The 24,077-nt window shown below is 37.5% G+C and overlaps 1 protein-coding gene across 6 annotated transcripts in view; it reads left to right on the forward strand.

Annotated features, from left to right (window-relative positions):
- The window catches only part of TENM2 (teneurin transmembrane protein 2), a 2,056,834-nt gene that overhangs the window by 301,847 nt on the left and 1,730,910 nt on the right, over positions 1 to 24,077 (forward strand). For all 6 annotated transcript variants that reach the window (XM_073620699.1, XM_073620701.1, XM_073620700.1 and 3 more), the window contains exon 2: positions 1,321 to 1,440. In XM_073620699.1, coding sequence (XP_073476800.1) covers positions 1,321 to 1,440 — 120 coding nt within the window. The remainder of the gene's footprint in view (positions 1 to 1,320; positions 1,441 to 24,077) is intronic.

Raw genomic sequence — 24,077 nt, forward strand, 5'->3', positions numbered from 1 at the left:
AGGCAAGGTATTCTGGATGAGAGGACCCTTGCTCATAAGGGAAGGTATGTTAAACAGACCGAAGTTAACAACGCTGTGCTGGTGTTTGAAAGGGACATGAGCCAACCTAGGTAGGTTGGCCAAAACACTGTGGTCAACTCTACATGTGGGATCTCTTGAAGGATGATGAGTTGATGACCAGGTGGAGTGAATGAGGTTGCAGTCATCGATGTGGAAGCTCCGTTGGGATCCACGGTGGATGTATATCTGATGGGCTGGACGAGCAAAGTCACGGTGTAGATACAATGTCAGGGGTGGGCTGAACAGGTGGGACTGTAGTTTCAGGAGCTCAACAGCTATGTCTTGGAGTATCGCTGTTGATGGACTGAATACAAAGCACAGGACAGTCCAGGCAAACATGTACCATATGAGCAACTTGTAGGTCCACATTGTTGTCAGCAAAATCCAGAGCTGATGAGACACACACTGCAGAGACACAGGCTGGACTGTGAGGTCTGTAGCTGGAGGTGAGGCACACACTTCAGAGAGGCAGACTGGACTGTGAGGCCTGTAGCTGGGGGTGAGGCACACACTACAGAGACACAGGCTGGACTCTGAAGCCTGTAGTTGGAGGTGAGGTACACACTGCAGAGACACGGATTGGACTGTGAGGCATGAGCTGGAGGTGAGGCGCACACTGAGGAGATGCAGACTGGATTGTGAGGCCTGTAGCTTGGGTGATGCACAATCTGCAGAGACACAGACTGAACTGTGAGGCCTGTAGCTGGAAATAAAGCTCACACTGCAGAGACACAGGCTGAACTGTGTCCCTCCCCTTCCTCCTGTCTATACTGTCTACCTTGTGTAAAAAAAGATCTGTATACTTATATTTTTTTTTTAGTCTGCTCTGCAGTCATGTCCCTGCAGCTATGGCTTCCCTGTGTCATGGACGATCAACAACAGCTGGGAATTCTAGAAGCCACAAAATCGCCCATATGTTTCCCAAGGCCCAGCCATTGTTTTCTCTCCCTCCTCTTCCCTGTAGCCACTGCTTACTGACACAGGGGAGCTGGAGCTTCAGATTCACAAGGAAAGGACTTTCCCATAACGAGACACAAACCAGAAAAAAAAAAAATGATGGGGTTTCCAATTTTTTAAAATAGCTATACTTATACCTTCATCTTGAGAAAATATTCCATGGTATTCCTGTGTTTTTATTTTGGCATTAATACGTTTTATGTGATCCAGGTTTATATATTTAGTAAAGCATTAATGTCTCACTGTTTTTATTTAAAACCTTTGAATGATATTTTTATGATAATTTTTATGTTTGTGTTTCAGGGAAAGAAAGTCCAAACTCCAAATGCTGTTATTCTGAGAGTGGTGGTGTAACCAAACTTGGAAATCAAACAAATAGCAGATACCCCAAAACACCGTGCCATTTGGATCTCTACTCCGAAGGTAGGAAATAATAAATATTTCATCTGTTATAAAGCCAGTAAATAATAAGCTCCTTTTTTAAGGAGAACATGTATTTTTATAGTTTTTGAGATTAATTTACAGTATATAATAATGTTGACCATAATACTAAAAGCAATGAACAATATTTTATGATGTTGTTAATATTCTGTGTCTCCATTGGTGAGATTTCTAATCACTTCTTGCCCTAGTCACCACTTTAACAAGAACGGGAAGTGACACAGAGAATGAAAAAGATCTAAACCTTTCCAAATTAGACTTCAGTTTCCTCTTAAATAGTTCTGTTGCCCTTCAAATCCTTTGGTTTCCAGGGTAACACTGCAAAGAGTGGCTCAAAATCTACTAAAGTGGCTTGGAGCCATACCCTTACTGGGGTCATAAACCTGCTCTTATTATTTAACAGTTCAGAGTCAGAAACTCGGTGACCATTAAAAGCTCTTGCATTCAGCCGTTGAATTGTGGAAATGGAAACTATACTCGCTTTCCCAACAGTGATGCTTTATTAACAAGTTCCCTCCTCTGCTACTGACATCTTAGCCTGGTCTTCTTCCAGGTATAGGATCTTCAGCCATCTTTATTTGCCATGCCAGGATAACTTCTGGACCTGTGCAGGTTTTTTTTGTCCTAGCAGTACTAAAAAGTGTAAACTGACTTGTACATTATATAGAAGATTGCTGACAGGCAAGTAAGGATTGTGAGACATGGGTTTGATTAACCAAAGGCAAATGGAATTTTACGCTAACTTAGCGAATGTTGTACAAATGTACTTTGCAGAGAATACCCAACACATACATATTTTATTGTACATAATTGAATGATGAAAGTCAGCAGAGCTTCACCTTGTTACCTAAGCTAAATGAAAATTCCCCCATTAAAGTGAAAATTCCCTTGCGAAGTGAACAGCCTGTTTGACTTTAGTAAATCTACCCAATAATATGTCTCATCTGCAATAAAAGTCCCATCTGACAACTGAAAGCACCGTATACAGTCTTAGCCTAGAATCATTTATATCTGCAAAATCTGAATGCTAGTACTTTCTAGTATTGATGAAAGCCAGCCTGTCCCCATCCCAACTCACCAAGGGGACAGATCTATAAGGGTTAAAATGGCTGTGGGGCTCCAACACTATAAAGAAATGTCAGAGCTTGCCTATTAAGTAGCATTAAGTAGCAAGTGGCCAGCATTCAGCCATAGTGCATGTGAATGATAGCTCCCCTGTCAAATAGGGTGCCCACCCTTTATACCTGTTAGCAGCACTTTTTTTATTTATAGTGACATTTGAGGATTAGTGTAATTTTAAGATTAGGAATCAGGACACCTAAATACATACTGTACATATTAAATACAGGGGAAAGGTTCCTGAGATAGACATTGATTTGTATTTATGAAAAAGGTGTACTCCATAAAATTTATATTTTGAGCCATAAATGTAATGCACTTTGATATCCCCGTTATTCCAAATGTGTTTTTGGTCTTTTAACCATTGGGATAACATAATTCACAGATTTTGCTATATATTTACAAACAAATTTAATAAAAAATGTAAAAAAAACCCCTAATATTAAATATATTAATGACTACTAATTTATAAATACCAATTAATAATAATTAGTAGTATAACAGTTAAAGTGGTTGTAAACCTCAGACATGAAATATATTAAACTCATATCCCTCTTTAGTGTGTACTTGTCTCAATTAAGAGTATGAAAGGGTCATTTCAGTCTGTTGCTTTATTCCTCTATCAGCATGAATCACTTCCGACAAGTTTTCCTGACACCTAGAGAAAAAAGTTGACAGGGGAGGGGGCTCCAGCGTATCGACAGCCTCAGCTCTGTTTCTGCGTGCTGTGTGAAGGGGGGGGGGGGTTTGTCCATTTTCTCCAATTAGATCTCAGGGTTCTCCTCACTGAGCTATACAGAGAGTAATTTCAGCTCTCCACCCCCTTTTTCCGGAGTGCTCAGACAAGCTTTGTAAATTCTGGAGTTAAACAGGAACAATGTATTTAGGAGGATATTTTTAATCTCTGTGCATCACCCTTGGCCAGTCACTTGGGTATATGAAAGAATTTACAACCTCTTTAATAAAGTAGAGCATCGAGCCTGAGTTCACACTGTAGGGAACACAGACATCCCATGTGATTCACACAGTGCAGATCACACGCAATTTCCATGCAATCAAAGTTCAGCCATACAGTTTGTATGGCTAAACTCACATTGGATAAAAAAGATGCAGGGACTTTTTCCCGCACTGGAATCAGATCGCTATCCAAATCCACAGTTGGATCACAGTCGGATCACTGTGATTTGTGAACTGTTCTGGGGGTGCCATTACCATTGTGTTGACACAGCGGTTCACAGAAGGCAGTGCGAACTGCCTGCGGGAGAAATGCAATGCGGGAACCGGCACTGGAATTGCGCTGGTTCCCGCATCGCTACAGTGTGAACCCAGGCTAAAGAGAAAACTGCTTTTTTTTGCTTGTAGTAAAGTTATTTTAACACCCTACAAGCCAAAAAAAGCTGAAATGAAGCACCAGTGCTATTTTTAAGCTCCTCCATTATGCTGCAGCTTGATATTTCAGAGACTGTCGGCAGCAGAAATACAGAGGACAATAAAAAATAAATGATAGTAGATTTCAACAAACAGGAGATGCTTTCATTCAGCCAACCTTGATAAACCCACTTACCTTATCCACTTAAGACCCCTTTCACACTGGAGGCATTTTTTAGGTGCTTTTGTGCTAAAAAATAGAGCCTGTAAAGAACCTGAAAAACGACTACCCTGCAGCCCCAGTATGAAAGCTAGAGTGCTTCCACACTGGGGCGCTGCACTGACAGGATGTTAAAAAAAGTCCCGCAAGCAGCATCTTAGGGGCGGTGAAGGAGCAGTATATACTCCACTCCTCCACTGCTCCTGCCTATTGAAATGAATGGGCACCGCTGCCGAAGTGCCTGCAAAGCGCTTCAGCAGCGGCACTACACGGGCGCATTTAACACTTTATTCGGCCGCTAGTGGGGTTAAAAGCACCCCACTAGTGGCCGAATAGCGCCGCTAAAATGACAGTAAAGCGCTGCTAAAACTAGCAGCGTTTTACTGTCAACGCCCACCCCAGTGTGAAAGCAGACTGGTGCCCTATATACACAGTCAGACATTGATCTTACATTCCGACAACAAAATCCATGGATTTTTTCCAACGGATGTTGGCTCAAACTTGTCTTGCATACACATGGTCACACAAAGTTATCGGAAAATCCGATCGTTCTGGATGCAATGACGTAAAACATGTATGTTGGTACTATAAACGGGGCAGTAGCCAACAGCTTTCGTCTCTTAATTTATTCTGAGCATGCGTGGCACTTTGTGCGTCGGATTTGTGTACACACGATTGGAATTTCCGACAACAGATTTTGTTGTCGGAAAATTCTATAGCAAGCCCTCAAACTTTGTGTGTCAGAAATTCTGATGGAAAATGTGTGATGGAGCCCACACACGGTCGGAATTTCTGACAACAAGGTCCTATCACACATTTTCCATTGGAAAATCCAACCGTGTGTACGGGCATTACTGTGAAAAAGTCATGGAACTAAAAATTAAGCCTTTTTTTATATTTTAGCTAAAAATACAAATGCATATATGTATAATATATGGAAACCATACACTTTCCAATTTGATTGGACAAAATCCTGCAGATTTACCAACAGCTATGTAGAACAAGGATCTGCACAAATACATACAACGTTTTTGGATGGTTTAGGTGTGTCCTCCTATTAAACAATATTGCTAAATTTAAAGAATATTGTAAAGAAATTGTACAATCATGTATGGTATCATTGTAACATGTATGGTCACAATCTTTAAATGTATAGCTGTATTTTAGATGCAAGAAACTGAAAACAAGAAGAAAATGTATACTTTAACTTACACTCCATCCATTTGGCTACTGAAATTATGTTTTGACTGAATCTGTCAAATATAAGTCACTTTCACCAATGTGTTCATCCCTTTAGATTTAGATTTTAATTTCATTACATAATTTTTTAAATGAGTGGATTGTTTGGAAAATGCAGATCATTCCAGTGAAAGATTGTTGAAAAGATCATATGTCCTGATATAATTTCATTATCAATTTAGCTTTAGAGGAAGAATTATTTGTGTTTGAACAAACCGGTTAAACGTACCACAAAATTATATATTTTATAGAAGTAGTCAATTTATTTATGTGATGCCTATAGGTGGCAATAAGGCACCAAGAATAATAACAGTGTGCTGTGTCCCGGAAGTATATAGAGTTTTGTCGAATTTTTGAAAGAATGGAATTTAAGGGCACATATATAAATTATTTTACCAAAATAAATTTAATATACACATATATAGCAACAAAAATGGTACATGTGTAGCGTCAACAAAAGTTAGACTACTAGTGGTTCCCCTAGCATACAAACTGGAATCATTTTCTGTGTGGCAATACTTAGAGTACATCTACACAGGGTATCCGCTTGATTGGGGTTCCACTTCTCCATTTAAAAACAATTCTGCTCTACATGTTTCAGGAGCTTGAATATTTCTGCACCGTAGGCAACAGACAGCAAGACCCCCCAAAAAAGATGAAATAAGGGGGGGAGAAGCCTCCCAACTGGGCCCCCAAGACCGGGAAGCAGCCAAAATTAGTGCATAGTTCGGAGTGTGGGGACATACATAGTAAATAAGGAACACACCCCACTTGTTTGTTTAAAGTAAATTAGTTTGGCAGGGTTTGTATAGAGCTTACAGAGCTTAATAGCTGCTGCTGAGATTTTAAATCAGAATTTCAAAAAATCTACAAAACTTTATAATAGAAGTCAATGACTTTTGTTATTAAAAGCAATCAAGTCAATGACTTTTGTTATTAAAAGCAATCAAATCAATGCAGGCACAACACCATTGGAATTGAACCATCTTTGACATCTGACCAGTTAAATCATCTTATCAAATAGTCACTGTGTGTAGAGCCATGATTATGCTTTAATCTGTAAAAAAGATTATACATTTTTTTTGTAAATTTTGTTATTTATATAAAGATAATGATAATTTAAAGGAGTGAATATGCATGCAGAATGTAATCCTCTGTGATGATTGGAAAGGTGCTATACATACATTGATACTCTTCAAAATCTTACATCTGTTGAGGAAATTGTAAAATGATTGATTGAAAATTGCAGAAAGGTTCTGAAATGGTTAATTGCACTTGCTTTCTCATCCAGTGGGCTGTCAGCTTTAAAAATATTGTATTTGATGGTGATTATTTTCCTCCATTTCCTTACCCATTCTCCAATTCCTTTTCTATACTTTATGAACAACATCCTTCAATATAGACAGCATCCAGTTGGCTATATACATGGTAATGCATTTAAGCTGAAATGGTGACATGTTAAATCTAAGAAAAATTGTATACAATTACATGTGCAAGACTGAAGACAGGTTGACAAATATCGTATGTATTTGCTGTTATTTTTTTCCAGTTGCGTAAGTTAATGTTGCCTTGTTGCATCAAACATTATAGTAGGCCCTCCACAATAGTTTTACATAAGAATTTCCGTAGACATTGATGCTTTAGATTGCTGGCTGATCATTATTACAAAAATGCTTTATTGTAACTTGCCATTTATGAAAAATATCACTGTTTATTAAGGAGTTCATTTGCACTTTGTATTTTTTTACTATTTGAGGAAAAGAAAGTAAATTTTATAGTTCAACTCTGTCTTTTCTACGTATACCTTTTATATAAAAAAAATTCTATGTACTTTCATAGATTTACTTTGCAATTTCTCATACTGATTGATGTGATACTTTTAAACAAATGGATTTTTGGAATGATCATTTGAAGCAGAACCAATAGTAAATGTGTCTGCATCCACTAGATCCCTTTCAATGGCAAAAATAAACAAGCATGCAGATCAGGAAAATCAGATAAAACTATCTGAGTCAACTATTTGAAGTGTTTGAAGTGGTAACTTGCATTTGTAAAACAAGAAGCTAGTGAAAGCAGAAGCAACCTTTGGGTTTCTCCCCAAAAATTTCCTTTTAAGCGACTCTGCCATTAAGTACCACAATTCAAGAAGGTGTACTTGGAAAAGAAACAAATGTATAGCTTCTTTTCACAATGCCTTCACTGCCAGAACACTTTTTTTCTGGAGCGTTCCCCTACTGAAGCCAGACAGAAAACCGACACTTCTCTCTCTTACTTCCATGTCACTACAGGGAACAGTAAGCACTGCAGGGAACCCAGAAGATCAACACATCTAGAAGTGTTGGTTTGTTTTCAAACTTCAGTGGAGGATTTCCCCTGAATGGTATTCTGATGGCATGTTTAGTGGTAAAGGTAAGTATTCACTTTCTTTTTTTTCTCTAGGTAAGCCTTTTATAAATTGTGATACATTATAACAAGGTCCCTTTAAGGTGCACCAGTAGGCTTATGAAAGACACTTTAGGTATTTTCAAGAATGTGAAATTAAACTTTTAATCAACATTGCCATTTTATTATTTGCATCTTTGTTGAAATCTGCTTCCTAGACAGATAGTTTTTCTTTCTAGTTATGCTAACGTGCTTTCTAATAGCTCAACCAACTGTGTTTGACTGAAGTCTAACAATTTTAAGATAAATTTTTATTATAAAAAGGGCTTTTGTATTGACTTCTACAGTTAATTAGTATAAAGAACCATTCTTATGTATCTATAGTAAAGTGACAACTTAAATGAAGCATTTGTCTCTTTAAACTTAAATGACTTCAAAAACGAAGCTTCTAACCTTTTTAAATTACAATCTGAGGACTGGTGAATGAATCAATTCATTTCTTTGAAGAGCCATTTAAGAATCCCATTTTAGTTTCCTCAAAGGCATGCACTTGCTCTTTGTCCAACTCCAAATCGAAAACTGCTTGACGGACTGCCCTATGGCTTTCTATCAATTTGTATAACTATTCTGCTCAGACTCTCATGCCTTGTAAAAGTTGAGCCAGGCCTTAAAGTTGAGAAAGAGTTAATTTCTGTAAAAAAAGATAATTAGTGATGTTTTAATTTGTTATGTTTTCCATAATAGTTAATGCTTCCCCTTCATCAAGAAATAAAAGTTTGAGGTCTAAAGTGGAACATCGGGCAAACAGCTAAATACACAGATTACATACATACTGTATATAGGACCTGTTTTACCTGTCAAAGGATTTGTATTGCTGTGCATTCATTTCTGAGATGTACACTGTCCAGCCAGACAGCAAAGGAAACTTGAAGACCTGACTTTTCTACTACAACTAAATTTTGTCCCTCCTCCAGCATACAACTGGACAGTGAAGGAAATGTAGAAAACTGGGCAGTGAAAGAAATTTAGAAAACTGATGAGCCTTTTTTCTTTCTCTCTTTTGTAACCATTGTAACTGGTATTTATATAACACTGCTTTGAGCACAATTAGGCAGAAATTGTTGTCAAAGAGTTTTTTTTTTAATATGCTCTATCACAGTGGTTCTCAACCCTGTCCTCAAGAACCCCCAACAGCCCATGCTTTGGGAATAGATGTCCAAAATACAAAGCCATTGACTCTAATTTTAAGCACTTGTGCAGGATAAAGGAAATCCAAACTTGGCCTGTTGGGGGTACTTGAGGACAGAGTTGAGAACCACTGCTCTGTCACAACTAATATAGATGGATACCTAATATTTAATTCACAGAGTGTTTTTGATGATGAAATTATGTAGGAAATCCTCTTTCAATAAACACATCCTTATTTCTTTATTGTAAGTTGCTGTTGCCACAATTTTCAATGGATATTTGAGGGGGAAAATGCTAAAAGTTGTAATGTAATGTAGATTTATCATCAATTGCAATGGCTCACTGCTCAACCACGTTTCCCTGACACCGTGATGACCCACTGTGTGATGATTACAGTTGGATCACTGGTTGCTGTTTCTAAACAATGCAGCTGTGGCATCCTGTGTGATGTCATTGACCATGCTTGGTCATGACCACATATAATCAATGACATCACGTACATCCTCAATGGTCCCTTTTTTAAAGGCACAGTACACATAAAAGAGGGGAAAAAGTATAAAGTTTCCCCTAAAATTCAAACCAGACCCTTATCCAAGCATATAGCCTAGATGGCCAAGAACGAGAGAGCAAAAAATTTGCAACTCTCCAGAACCATACAAGGCCACATGCATTTCATTAATTAGAGGGCACTTTGATGGGGGGGTGATAAAGTCTTCCCCCTTACAAGGCACCTTTTCCCCATGTTCAGGGACAAGGACCTCATTCCCGTATCACCTGCACCCAAGAGGATGTGGGAGTTTGTGGGGGGGCGTAAATGAATCTGAAAGTCCCCTTTAGAATAAGTGGGCCCAAGATATCCATTCCCTAGGGAAATGCAGAGATATATGAGTACCTCTTACACATTTCCACAAGGAGTTATATAAAAATACAAGAACACAAATAAATTTAAGTGTCCCTCAGTGTAAATCTTCTATCTATGTCATCTAGAGATGTAAACAAACATAACAAATTTGCAGTGCTATAAATACGGAAAACAACAGTTATCATCATATCTTCAAAAATAAGTAAGGTAAAACAAATAGAATGTCCAAAGTGATTATTAACTGTTCATCTGTGTCACCATAATTAATCTATGGCAGAACTTCTCCATGCACAGAAAACATAAGAAGTGGCAACTCACCAGAAATAAATGCTGTCTCATCCAAGAGCACAGCACAAACAGGAAAATGTAAAAAGAAATGTATTTTGCAATTATTAAACTATGCTATGACGCACAACTTTTACTGGTTTGATAAAAGGGTTTTCCCTGCAAAAAAAAGGGCATAGCAATAGGGGCTAAATTTGCCCCCAGGCATAGCAAATCTTTTTATGTCAACGTGGAAGCTGTATGTAATTTTTGACTCTGAATGTAGTAATTTAGCATTTTATAAACGCTTTATAGATTATATTTTGGGAGCACTCAGAAGGCAGTGTGAGCCAGAAAAGGAGGTTCAGGGCTGCTCAGTGAAATATCATTGCACAGAGCAGGTAAGTATGACATGGTTATTATTAAAAAAAAAAGAAATAAAAACTTTATAATCACTTAAAATACAACATTTTTTAGTTGTCACAGGAGGAGAAGGTAAGGTAAGGGGACATGTTCTCTTGGTTTGTAGAAGTCTCCCCTTACTTTCTGTTGTGTCCAAGAGACAAGAAGCGAGAGTAAGGCTGGCCATACACAAATCATTTTTTTCATTTAGCCTGTTTTCTTAAACACTGCAGATGGGTAAATCTCCTGCTGTGTATATTGTATTCTGACAGCAGGAACCACTGCTTTGTGAATTCAGCCTTATGAATGCATGGAATACTGTATTAAGAAACGATAGAGTAATTGTGATGTAATGTTTGGTATAGCTAATTTGTGGACTTCCAATAAAATAGACAAATTGACAAATCAGGCACTATATATATATATATATATATATATATATATATATATATATATATATATATATATATATATATATTTCGTTTAAAAAAAACCTGTGTTTATCTGACAAATATAACTTTAGAAATTAATGATGTTCTGGTGTTCAGTTGTAAAAAGAGGAGTCCTTAATACATTTTCTGCTAAATTATAGTAACACTGTGTACTTTATGAGTCATATATTTATATATCCTTTATTCATTCTCACAGCAGGTCTGGAGGTGTTTTGTAGTTTAAGAACATGTATTTGAAAATTTTGCATGAAATAAATCAGAAATGCACAACACCACCATTTCTCAAAGCTGCTGCTATCCTACATTAATAGGCTGTGTTTTCACTCTCTCAAACCATGGTTTGGCTGATGCACCATATATTCCATGATAGACTATTTGGAAACTTAAAAACAAATAAGCAAACATTCAAAAGAAAAGGTTCTGACAGATAACATCATGCCAACTGGTGATGACAGTGCCTAAGCCTTTACCCACTCATTATTGATTGTTTTATTTTATTTTCATTTTATACCAATGATAGTCCTTTTATGTGACTGCACAGTAAATCAGGTGTTTAATTGTATGATAGCAGCAATGAAGATAGTGTGCAGTAGCAGGGGTAATTGCATGGCCCACATTTAATTTTATTAGATAGCAATGAGAGCCTAATTACAGTAGCTAGTATTAGAATTGCAAATATTGCATTATGTGCTAATTACTTTCAAAGTGAAGATGTAGGTAAAAGAAGTTTGTGTAAGCTATTAATTGTTGCTGTATTCAGACATGTAATTTGTAAACCACCTTAAAAGAAAAAATACCCTAGGTTTTTTTAAGATTTTATTTAGTGTTGTTTGATTGCATTATTGTGCATATAACATTTATATTGCATTCACCCTAAAGTTTTATTTTTGCATGTTTGCTGTATTATATTAATCAGAACAGATTTGTAGCCAGTAAAGAAAGTTATCTATCTGTATGATAAACAGTAAAGTGATAAGCATCCCCTTGTTCTTTCCCAACACTCAGCTCACAGTTACCTCACTTTTCCCTTACCCCTCCACCACCTATTCTCTTTTTCTTTTTCTGTATCTTTGCTATACTCAACAGTTTTAAGCTGGCCATGATAGTAGGCTGAATGCAAACTAAAAAAGGTGGATGGAGCATTCCCCCGCCAGGACATTGAATTCTGACAACCGTACCCACCATATGTAGCCATATCAAAATACACTGATCAGTGGCTGCAGCTAAATGGCTGCAGCTGCTAATCAAGAAAAAAATGTTCAACATGTCTCTTCAACAGAAATCAATCAAATGTTCACTGTATGGCAAACTTTATTTTTCATTTTGTATTACAATTACTACTTCAATACATATTGAACAGAAACAGTAAACTGAACAGTAAAGGCAAACTTTCCAAACATCAGCTGTGAAAAAGAATTCAAATTTAACCTAAGGCATTTCGATAGTATTACAGTCTAGACCATAAATTAAAAGATGTTGCTTATAGATCCTTCCATTGTTGTAGCACATGCATTACTAAAAAACAATTAAAATACAGTATGTGTGTTGATGTGATGCATTCCTTTTTGCATTTAAAAAAAGGGTCACGTCTAATTTTGGACAAGCTGTGGTGCAATGGCCATTCACAATGTAAATAGGCCCTTAATCATTCTTCCCAGTCTAAGCTGTCCATAGTTAAGCATTATCACCATGCTATGTTATACAAAAGACATACAAGCTGTATGCTTATTAAGAAGCTATAGACACACTGAACTTTGAATAGAAGCAAGGTTATAAAATAATAACATATATTGGCACTCACAGTGGGCTTATTATTTTCTCATACATATGTAATAAAAAAGTTGAATGCATTGTGGTCTATATTCTGAAATCACACTTCTTTATATTATCAGCTACCTTCACGTTTCAGGGTCCAAAGAGTACATGGGATAACCTTTACAGTAATTTTTATGAATTTACTTCTAGCATTCAAAATAATGCAGAAACTGATAATATAATGTGTAGAGCTGGGCTGGACACCCCCTGGTTCAGTTCGCTGCAGAACTCTCGAACATCCCAAAAGTTCAGACCCAAACTCCGAACCCTATTAAAGACAATGGGCCCCAAACTTGAAAAACTCAAAAGTGCCCATTTTGGAGGCTTATATGCAAGTTATTGGCTATAAAAAGGGTATGGAGGCCTGGGTACTGCCCTGGTGGACATGTATCAATGCAAAAATGTTCTTTAAAAGATCATTTTTACAGGTGGAGTAATTTTAATGATGCTTAAAGGGAAACAATAAAAATTAAAGATTCCTTTAAATATAGTGCCTGGAGGTTCCCTTAGTCTGCTTGTAAAGTGGTGCATCTGTACCGTGTATAGAACCTGCTGCAGCAAAACTGACATTTATAAAGAAAAAAAAAATGACATTTAAATTGCCGGAAATGCAATACCATTGCCAGCAATAGAACAATTTTAAGAAGAACTGCATGGGGGTACCCTTTGGGTCTGGTATAGATTTTAAGTAGAACCCCATGCCATTTTTTTTTTTAAATGGTGTGAGGTCACCCCCCAAAATCCACACCAGACCCTTATCAGGAAAGGGAGGATAAGCAAGCGCCCCCCTCCTGAATCATACCAGGCCACATGCCCCCAAGATGGGGGAGTGCTTTAGTCACCTGGTGATGTCACCTGGTGGCACTGCCACCAGGTGACGTCACTAACCGGTGCATGCTGGGTCGGTGATGTCACAGGGGGCAGTGCCACCAGGCGCCCCCAGACCCCCACAACCACAGCCCAGGGTTGTTGGGAAGAAGCCCTTGTCCCCATCAACATGGGGGCAAGGTGCTTTGGGGTGGGGGGCTGAGCCTGCCCTTCCTCAAAGCACCCCCACATATTAAGGACATGTGGCCTGGTATGGTTTCAGGAGGGGGGCACTTTCTCATCCCCCTCATTTCCTGGCCTGCTAAGCTACATGCTCAGATAAGGGTCAGATATGGATTTTGGGGGGACCCCATGCCCTTTATTTTTAAATTTTGGTGTGGGGTTCCCCTTAAAAGGCATACCAGACCGAGCTGTGAGCAGGGAAGCTCGTTGACAGCTGATGACTCATCCATTGTTAAGGACACTGCGACCGGCTTCCCAGCCCACTTCTTAACAACCAGCTCTTTACTGTGCCCTGATGGGGCAAAGCCTTGCCTGATCAGGGCCTAGAATGCACTGTGCAGTGCACAGTGCATTTTGGGGGGCGTTCAGCAGATGAACATCCTGGTGAGTGCCCCGCAATTTCGGGTATTCACCGAATGGACGAGCAGGCGGTGTTCAGGCCAAACTTTTGCTTGTGTCGAACTGTTCGTCAACTCTAATATTGTGCAAGCGGTGATAAAGTGAAAAAAAAATAGCCTCAACGGGTATTAAAAATGTAATTTTTGCATGCCTTATGCTTATGTGCATTAACCCTCTAGTCATTTACTCCATTATATGGTCTTTATGTGATATTTTATTAGCTTTAACCTCCCTGGCGGTTTTCCCAAGTGTGGCTCGGGGTTAAACTTCAGTACCATTAGCAGTAACCCCGAGCCACACTCAGGATTGCATTGCAGGATCCTGGTGCAGTGTACTTACCTTGTCCCCAGGATCTTGCGATGTCCCCGCTCTGTGTCCATGGGCTCTGTCCTCTGTGTGCCGGTCTCCATTCCCTGTGAGAGTTGAGATGCACTGGGTGGAGCCTGTCGGCAAATTCAAAAAATTGTAAATTCATAATACATACAGTACACTTACAGATTACATTACTGTATGAAATTATTTCACAACCCTTTTGTCCCTAGTGGTTTGTCCAGTGCCCTGCATGCAGTTTTATATTATATATACTGTTCTTTCTGCCTGGAAACTTGAGATTGTCCACAGCAACCAAAAAGTGTCCCTTTACGTCAAAAGTGGTTTTAGACCAGCTAGAAAACAGTGATAGTAAATTAGAACACAGAATTGAGCAATAGTGAATTGTGGGGAAATTCATTTATTATATTATTATTTTTTATAATTATTTATAGTTGTTTATTATTTTATAATTTATGATTTTGTCCTTCAAACTTTATCATACCTGGGATGTCTACTAGACTCTTGTTTGGACAGATTTAAGTGTGTTATTGCTAAGAATTACAGGCCTACAATATATTTCTATGCAAAACAATTGTTCTGCTTTGAGACGCAAAAATCTGACATAATCATACCGCCCGGGAGGTTAATCTGTCTAGAATATTGAAGCTGAAAAACATACTAATAATGTATAGTTAACATGCCACCAAGCAGTGAACTGCCAATAATGACAAATACATTATGGACAACTTTACATCTGACAGTTCCTTTGCACTGCTGCAGTATTTCTTGTATGAACATATATTGTGTAAATCTAGGCCATTCATGTATAATACTAGAACACAGCAGTAGACCAAAAACTGAACCTAAAGCTCATAGCATGTTTGTTGTGGTGCACTGCAGCTTGGATACATTGGTGCTAACTTTACTTGCTTGTTGGTTTGCCATTCTAAGTGCTGAGTGTTACAATACATTGCAGTGAAGCAAAGTAAACTGTACATTTTACCATGCATTAAAGCGGTTGTAAACCGCTGATTTTCAGAAAAAACCTGCAAGGCAATGACATAATGTGCTAGTATGCAGCGCATACTAGCACATTATGAAATACTCACCTTGGAACTAAGCACTCCAGCGCTGTAAAATCACTGCTGAGAGGGCTGACATGTTCCCCCTGTCTGTCTTCCGGATTCGCAAGCACCGGCTATGTAATTGGCCAGAGCCGCCATAACGTCACTCCCACGCATGGGAGCGGGAGCTGCTGTTTCCGATGCGGGCACTGTAAACTGGACCTTCAGATCGTATGTGCCGATGATGTCCTGACAACACATATCCCACATAACAAGTGATCAATTCCTGCAGTACATATCCCTTCAACTTCACCTTATTTACTTTCATTATATGGGGTAAATTGGATAACAAAATAACTTTAAGTTATGCTATGTCAGATATATGTGACTGGTGAAGACTATCATCTGCTTTGCATTGTATGCTATTTTCAATTGCTTGATGACTTACGCTAGCCCTGTAAACCTTTCTGAAAAAGAAAGACTTTCTTATTAGAAACCAATATGATAGGGTAAATGATAATGAAAACTATTGCTATATATAGACTGGTCTGCAAAGCTTATGGTCTACCTACATTTGCTCTTGTTGCAACTGTATAAATTGCATCTTTGGCTTTCATAGAAGAAATGCTGAAAACTTTGGCACTTCTTATTAATGATGTGTGCTGGCAGCTTGCTTTATTGTACTCCTGTGGTTTTCTGACACACACATATGACATAAAGTACTGGAAGATTCCAGGAAAACTTTATTTAATCATGAATGGTGGAGCTGTAACACAGTATTCCAGATGTATGAATGATGGCAGATATACCAACCCTGACAAGCTCAAGGGTTTTACATCTGTGAGAACTGACACTTGACTTGAAAAATATGCAGAATACAAATAAAAAACATAGATCTGCTTTTCACTGAATCTCTCTTAAATATAATTTCAATAGGCATATTATTTTTGTACAACAGTAACTGGATATGTTATTTTTTAGGTGTTCAGTAAATGTTTTATTAATAATAGTAGCAGGGAGTTAAAAAGAGAAGTGCTGTCAGATAAAGGATGAAAATAAAGTTGGATAGAGAGTGAACATTGATATGAGAAGAGAAAGTGTATTGAATGCAACAAGGATTGTATTAATAGATTGAGATATACATTGATGGAAGGAGGGAAATAATGTTTAAAGGTACTTAGAATGGCAGAAGAAATCACTTTTTGTATTGGGAAAAAGAAGGCAAATTAAATACCTATGTACAATTGAAACATGCAAACCAGAAAATTTGTTGCTCCCTTATCATCATATGAGACATTATTTGTTATCAGTTTATACACTGTTGATACATAAGCCCCATAAATCCTGTGCTTGCTGTGTCACGTGGATGGCTAACTTATGATGGATGATCCGATGTCACCAATGTGTGCAGTGTAAATAGTCATATCCCACATAAGTGAGAGCATTAAAGCTGTGGAGAAGGTTTTGCTTATCAATGGAAAGTAAAGTAAAAACATTGAATATTTCTGTTTAAATTTTAGTGTTATTTGTTAATATTTGGTGATTGAACTGTGATGTCTATTCAAAATATTCTTTGTAGGCGAACTTGCCATACAACTTTCCTGTAACAAATACTATTACTTATACTAAATGTATTTAAGACCGAGATTCCATGTCATTTAGACATATAGAGGGGATTTACTAAAGCTGGTGCACACAGAATCTAGTACAGCTGTGCATAGTAACCAATCAGCTTTTAGGTTTTATTGTCAAAGCTTAATTAAACAATAATTTAAAGTAAGCTCTGCAATTCCCTGTGGTATCAAAAATACCAGTACCTGTTCATATAGGCTGTTACAATCCAGTTATTGTTCCCTCTGCCATGTCACAACTCTATGACAATCAATAGATAATCCCTAGTTGTGAAAACTGGAAATCAAACTTTTGGTCTGTCTGAATATATTGACATCATCTCTCCTTTGATGATTGTCTGCATTCCTTTTGAACATATATGTATATGTAAGTATATGTATATTTTTTAGGCCGATGGGGCAATGAGGTATAAAGGAATGTAAAACAGAAATAAATAAAGTGGAGTTTTCACAGCAGCTGTCTGGTGATTGCTAGAGAGCTGTGACATAAGAGAAGGAGCAATAATAAGTTTACAACAACCTCTATGCATAGTACAGTTAGATTTGATAACAAGGGGAATAAATCGTGAATGCATCCAGAGAACTGCTATGTATAGGAGACACAAATTCTTACAAATCTTAACATAGTTACATAGTTACCTAGTTAGTCAGGTTGAAAAAAGACACAAGTCCATCCAGTTCAACCATAAAAAAAAAAAAAAAATATTGTACAATCCAATATAACCACCTCTATACCCACAGCTGATCCAGAGGAAGGCAACAAACCCCAGCAGAGCATGCTCCAATTTGCTACAGCAGGGGAAAAATATTCCTTCCTGATCCCCCCAGAGGCAATCGTATTTTCCCTGGATCAACTTTACCTATAAATGTTTGTACCCAGTTATATTATGTACATTTAGGAAAGTATCCAGGCCCTTCTTAAAGCAATCTACTGAGCTGGCCAGAACCACCTCTGGTGGGAGTCTATTTCACATTTTCACAGCTCTTACTGTGAAGAAATCTTTCCATATTTGGAGATGAAATCTCTTTTCCTCTAGACGTAAAGAGTGCCCCCGTGTCCTCTGTGTCGACCGTAAAGAGAATAACTCAACACCAAGTTCACTATATGGACCCCTTATATATTTGAACATGTTGATCATATCCCCCCTCATTCTCCTCTTCTCAAGAGTGAATAAATTCAGTTCCTCTAATCTTTCCTCATAGCTGAGCTCCTCCATGCCTCTTATCAGTTTGGTTGCCCTTCTCTGCACTTTCTCCAGTTCTCCGGTATCCTTTTTGAGAACTGGTGCCCAAAACTGAACTGCATATTCCAGATGAGGTCTTACTAATGATTTAAACAGGGGCACAATTATATCTCTCTTCCCTGGAATCCATACCTCTTAATACAAGAAAAGACTTTGCTTGCTTTGGAAACCGCAGCTTGGCATTGCATGCTATTATTGAGCTTATGATCTACCAAAACCCCCAGATCCTTCTCCACTACAGATTCCCCCAGTTGTACTCCTCCTAGCATGTATGATGCATGAATATTCTTAGCCCCCAAGTGCATAACTTTACATTTCTCAACATTAAACCTCATCTGCCACATAGTCGCCCAATTAGACAGTGCATTGAGGTCAGCTTGTAAAATTGGAGACATCCTGTAAGACGTTATTCCACTGCATAGCTGGGTGTCATCTGCAAAGACAGAAATGTTACTTTTGATCCCAGACCCAATATAATTTATAAAGATATTAAAAAGTAAGGGTCCCAGCACTGAACCTTGGTGTACACCACTGATAACCCTAGACAATTCAGAGTAAGAATCATTAACCACTACTCTCTGTCTTTGTCTGAATTCTGTCTTTTAGCCAGTTTTCTATCCATTTACAAACTGATATTTGCAAGCCTGTAGACTTTACCTTACACATGAGCCGTGTGTGCGGAACTGTATCGAACGCTTTTGCAAAATCCAAGTATACCATGTCCACAGCCACCCCTCTGTCCATGGCTTTACTTACCTCTTCATAAAAAGAAATCAGGTTTGCCTGACAACTTCTGTCTTTCATGAATCCATGCTGTCTGTTGCTTAAAATGTTTTTTTTTGCAGCAAGAACTCATCTATGTGGTCTTTTATTAAATGCTCCAGTATCTGCCCGACTATAGAAGTTAAATGGACAGGTCTATAGTTACTTGGTAAAGACTTTGATCCCTTTTTAAATATAGGCACCACGTTCGCCCTGCGCCAATCCAGTGGTACTATTCCCGCCATTAATGAGTCCCTAAAAATTAGATACAATGGCTTTGAAATTACTGAGCTCAATTCTTTTAGGATCTGTGGCTGGATGCCATCAGGTCCAGGTGCTTTATCCATCTTTATTCTGTCTAAATATTTCTGGACCATATCACTTTTGAGCCATTGTGGATCATTTGGGGCTGTGTCACTACCACCCCCATTATGGACATGAGCTCCCCATGCTCCTTTGTATACACAGAGCTGAAGAAAGCATTTAATAAATTTGCCTTCTCCTTGTCCCCAGTCACCCATTCTAGATTATTTTGTAAAGGGCCTACATGCTCAGACCTGACCTTTTTACTATTAATATATTTGAAGAATTTTTTGGGGTTTGTCCTACTATCTTTTGCAATCTGGACAACAAAATGGAGGCCACGAATTTGTGCTAATGGAAATAGAGCTTTCAACCTATGAATTAAAGAATATATTAACCCAACATTTTATTTTCCTTATATATGCCTACTGTACCACTAGTATAAAAAAGTATCCTGTTCTCTTTGTATTGCTTCCTTTTGTGTGAAAAAAAGACTGGCGTTCCTGCCAGTCACTCCGCTTTCCTATTAAAAACTGACCACACTAGGCATAAGAGAACAGAGTGGTCAGATTTGTGGCTATGCTGTGAACTTAGCTTGCTATTCTACATTGATCAGAATTGTGTTAAAAGTTTTATATGTATACACAATTGTTTGCCTTTCATTTCTATTTTAAACTAAATGGCATGCTTTACAAGGGGAGGCTTTACATATATTGTAGATCTTACCTTATTGATGACTTCAGTTTCTTCTGTTTCTAAGGCATAAAGATTATATTTGCATACTGCTACAGCTTGGAATATGATTATTTTAACTGAAGAGATGATAAATAATGTGCACACACAGTGACCCATAAATGCTTCCCAACAAAAAAGCTTGCTATTTACTTTGATGCTTAATATAACAGAATTATATGGATTCTACATTTCAGTCATGAACAAAAACCTATAGGAAACAAGGATTGAAGTGAAAAAACGACTTTGGTTTTCAAGATTTAAGTAGGACACAGGACATTGGTTTTAACATGCTGCTAAAAGAGCTATTTGCAATAACATGCAGCAAAGGAAATTGAAATTAGCTCTCTTCAAAGTATTTGAAAAACTTTCCATTACAAAAACATAAAATGCAACAGCACACATGCAAATCAAGCTGATATACATAAAATGGAAAAAAAGAGAGCTGAATGAAATTCAATTCTCTTATTGTGGAACAAAATATACTATTTTTACAACTGAGAGAAAAGTGGATAAACTAATTACCTTGCAAAAGTATGTTGCCTGTAAGGGGTGGCTTTGCTTCACATTTTATTTTGGTATTTGAGGATGCAATAAAAATAAACACACACATGCTATTTAGTGATAATCTGTTACCCATGCAGGTTTAATCTGGCAATACACATAAAGATTTCTTTCTGTAGGCCGAACAAAATAAATTGAACAGATTCCTCAATCCATGCTAACAGTGTGGAAGGATGAATTTTCCCTGCCAGGCAATTGTATTCCAGAATACTCAAACAGTGCCAGTACCAGATTGGATGCAAGCGCTATACAGCCAACATTTGACAGGCTCTTTTGAAAAGAGTTGATTGAATAACCTACCATCAGGACCATATACACTGCTTGAATTTCTTTTGAGCCATCAAGAATCATCTGAAGAGTGCGTATGGCCAGCCTAAAAGTCCATTCACACCACAGAGCAGTAAGAAGGAATGCATGACTTTTCATTCTCTGTGTGTTGTGGTACACTGCAATAAACCACCCATTTATGATTGTTGGGCCACAAACACCACAACACAAGAAAAAAATAATGCAGGCTGCATTTATTTACAGAGCACTGCTTCCCTCTTGGACCCCTCTCCAGTATTGATGGACATTCTAGCTGAGCCTGAGTCCTTTCTTTGTAGAGGTACTGGCTAGTATGCCTGGTGGGTAAAAAAATTGTATTAAGCATCAAAAAATGCACTGCAGTGTTCTTGTAACATTGCAGAAAAAGTAATCTGCTTCATGTGTATTTCAGGACCACGGACAGTACTTTAAATAAGTGTTATCCCCATAATTACACCACACATCACATCGCAGGACACTTGGTAAAATCACACATTTAAAAACTGATGCTTACTGCACCTCATTGCAAAAGCCTATAAAGTAAATATGGTATGCAGTCACAACTAGAAGTATCACGGTTTTTAGGTGATTGGAAATAGTGTTTTTTATCGTTATTTAATAAGAGTGCACCTAATTTGTTGAACTGGAAATCTGTAGCTCACCATAAATCCAATTTATGACACAGTAGCTCTCGGACACCTAAAGCTGCTAAAAAAAGAGTGAGTTATACAGCTGAAATCAAATATAATGTGAACATGACTAGCTTTAAACTGGCAAGGTCATTCACTGATAAATAGTTTACTTTGTACTGAGACAAAATGAAATCTGTTCATCTATTTAAGTTTTTTTTTTGTATGTTTTTAAGAAGTTTGAGGGTATCTTTATTTTTATGATGGATTGTGACATTTTGTGTAATTTCTCCTGTCTGTTAATAGCTGCACATACCCCAGGTGTTTGTTTCAAGAAAGCCCATGGGAAATTCTGCTTCTGGCAGAGTAGCTATAATTGACAGGAGTTTGGGAAAAATATGTTTTTAATTGATGAATTATGGGTCAAAATCTGTCCCTTTAATTAAGATGGTTTAGCACTGTCAGGGTCACGAGATTTTATTATGTCAAATATTTCCTCATTGTTGGAAATCCTATTTTCTTATTGTAGCCAATCGTGTTTTTTTAAAAAGCAGAAAGTGCAATCAACGCAAAAATATATATGTGAAAAATTATAAAACAAACCCCCTCGCATGCAAGCTGAACACTAAAGAATTTTCACAACAAATCCAAAGAAAACACTAAGTAGGTTATAAGTGCAGCGCAAAACAGAAATTCAAAACGTTGGTGAACTACAAGTCCCAAAATGATATCAATAATTTTCAATATAATAATGAAAAAAAAATGAAAAAATTATGAACAAATGTAAAAAAAAAGTCCAAAAAGATGATGGACAACAAGTCCCAGAAAGCCTTCACCAGTGATGAAACATCGACATTAGGTGACAGTCCCTCCACCATCGGTCTAATTATCTACTCTCACCTCAGGGTATGGACTCCTGAGCTAATAGGTAGTCATACAGGCAGATCCCAATATAACGAATGGTTTGAACTCATTTCAAGATTTCTCAGAAATAGATATGGACGCCCAACCATAAATGATAAAAAGGAAAGGATCTAAGTGCTCACTGTATGTTAAAAAAGATTTTTAATTTGTCCAAGCACAGACTACTCACATTTCAGCAGTTTGGTACAAGCATAAAAACACACACGTGTCGATCTGATTCCGAACAACCGACGCCATTCACAGCAGAGCAGAGCCACGACGTAAAGCAGTCAGCCCAGTCCAAATGGGCGCTGTTATTGCAACGGTCGACGCCACACAAAACGGTAACCAATATAACTCCACAGCCAATGCAGAGAAAACTATCCATATAAAAAACTTTAAGACTATCATCTTATCTAAACTTGAATTCCTACACAGTTATAACTTCTCATGTACTTCTACACAGCAAGAAAATGTATATAAATCTATATACAAACCAAAGCATATAGGGCTAGAACATTGCTCTCATGTGGATGCTAATAATATCAAATTGTAAATTCAATATTAACATCACTCGATGCTGTCCTTCGAAACCTATAACAATCACATCATTACCAATATATTTGGAATAAAAAAATATATAAAAAATATATACCTTCAAAATTAACAAAATAAAAGATAAAAAAAATACACTAAATTTGAACCTTAAAATTTAATAATTAAAATTACATATAAAGAGATAATAACTACAAAATTAATAAAATTAATTTAAAAAAAACGTCGACTTTAAACCCTTCAGGTGTCAGAACCTTAGTTTCTAAAATCCAATAAGATTCTCCTTGACTGTTATGACGAATATAATTTCCCCCTTTCAATGCCGACCCACCCTTTCAATTCCCCAGAATTTTAGACATCTGGGATCCCTATTATGGCATTGTCGAAAATGCCTGGAGATACTATGAGATCTAAGACCCCTCTTGATGTTGTTCACATGCTTACCAATCCAAGCCTCAAGAGCACGTGAGGTACGGCCCACATACTGGAACCCACAATTGCATTCCAGCATGTAGACCACACCAACAGTACCACACGTGATAAGTTTTTTTATCATATAGGATTTCTTAGTAGAAAAGGTTGTAAACTCTTTTCATTTTTTATTATTGAATTTGCACTGTTTACATGCTTGACAGCGTCCACAGGCATAATAACCTGTTAGAAATGAAAAATTCCTATTGGAGGGGTGGGATTATATTCGTCATATCAGTCAAAGAGAATCTTATTGGATTTTAGAAACTAAGGTTCTGACACCTGAAGGGTTAAATGTCGACTTTGACCTTAACTGCTTCATTTCTGACAAATACATTCTCCCTCTTCAGTTTTTTATTAATTTTATTAATTTTATAGTTATT

The sequence above is a fragment of the Aquarana catesbeiana genome, linkage group LG03, assembly GCF_042186555.1.
Source record: "Aquarana catesbeiana isolate 2022-GZ linkage group LG03, ASM4218655v1, whole genome shotgun sequence".
Lineage (NCBI taxonomy): Eukaryota > Metazoa > Chordata > Amphibia > Anura > Ranidae > Aquarana > Aquarana catesbeiana.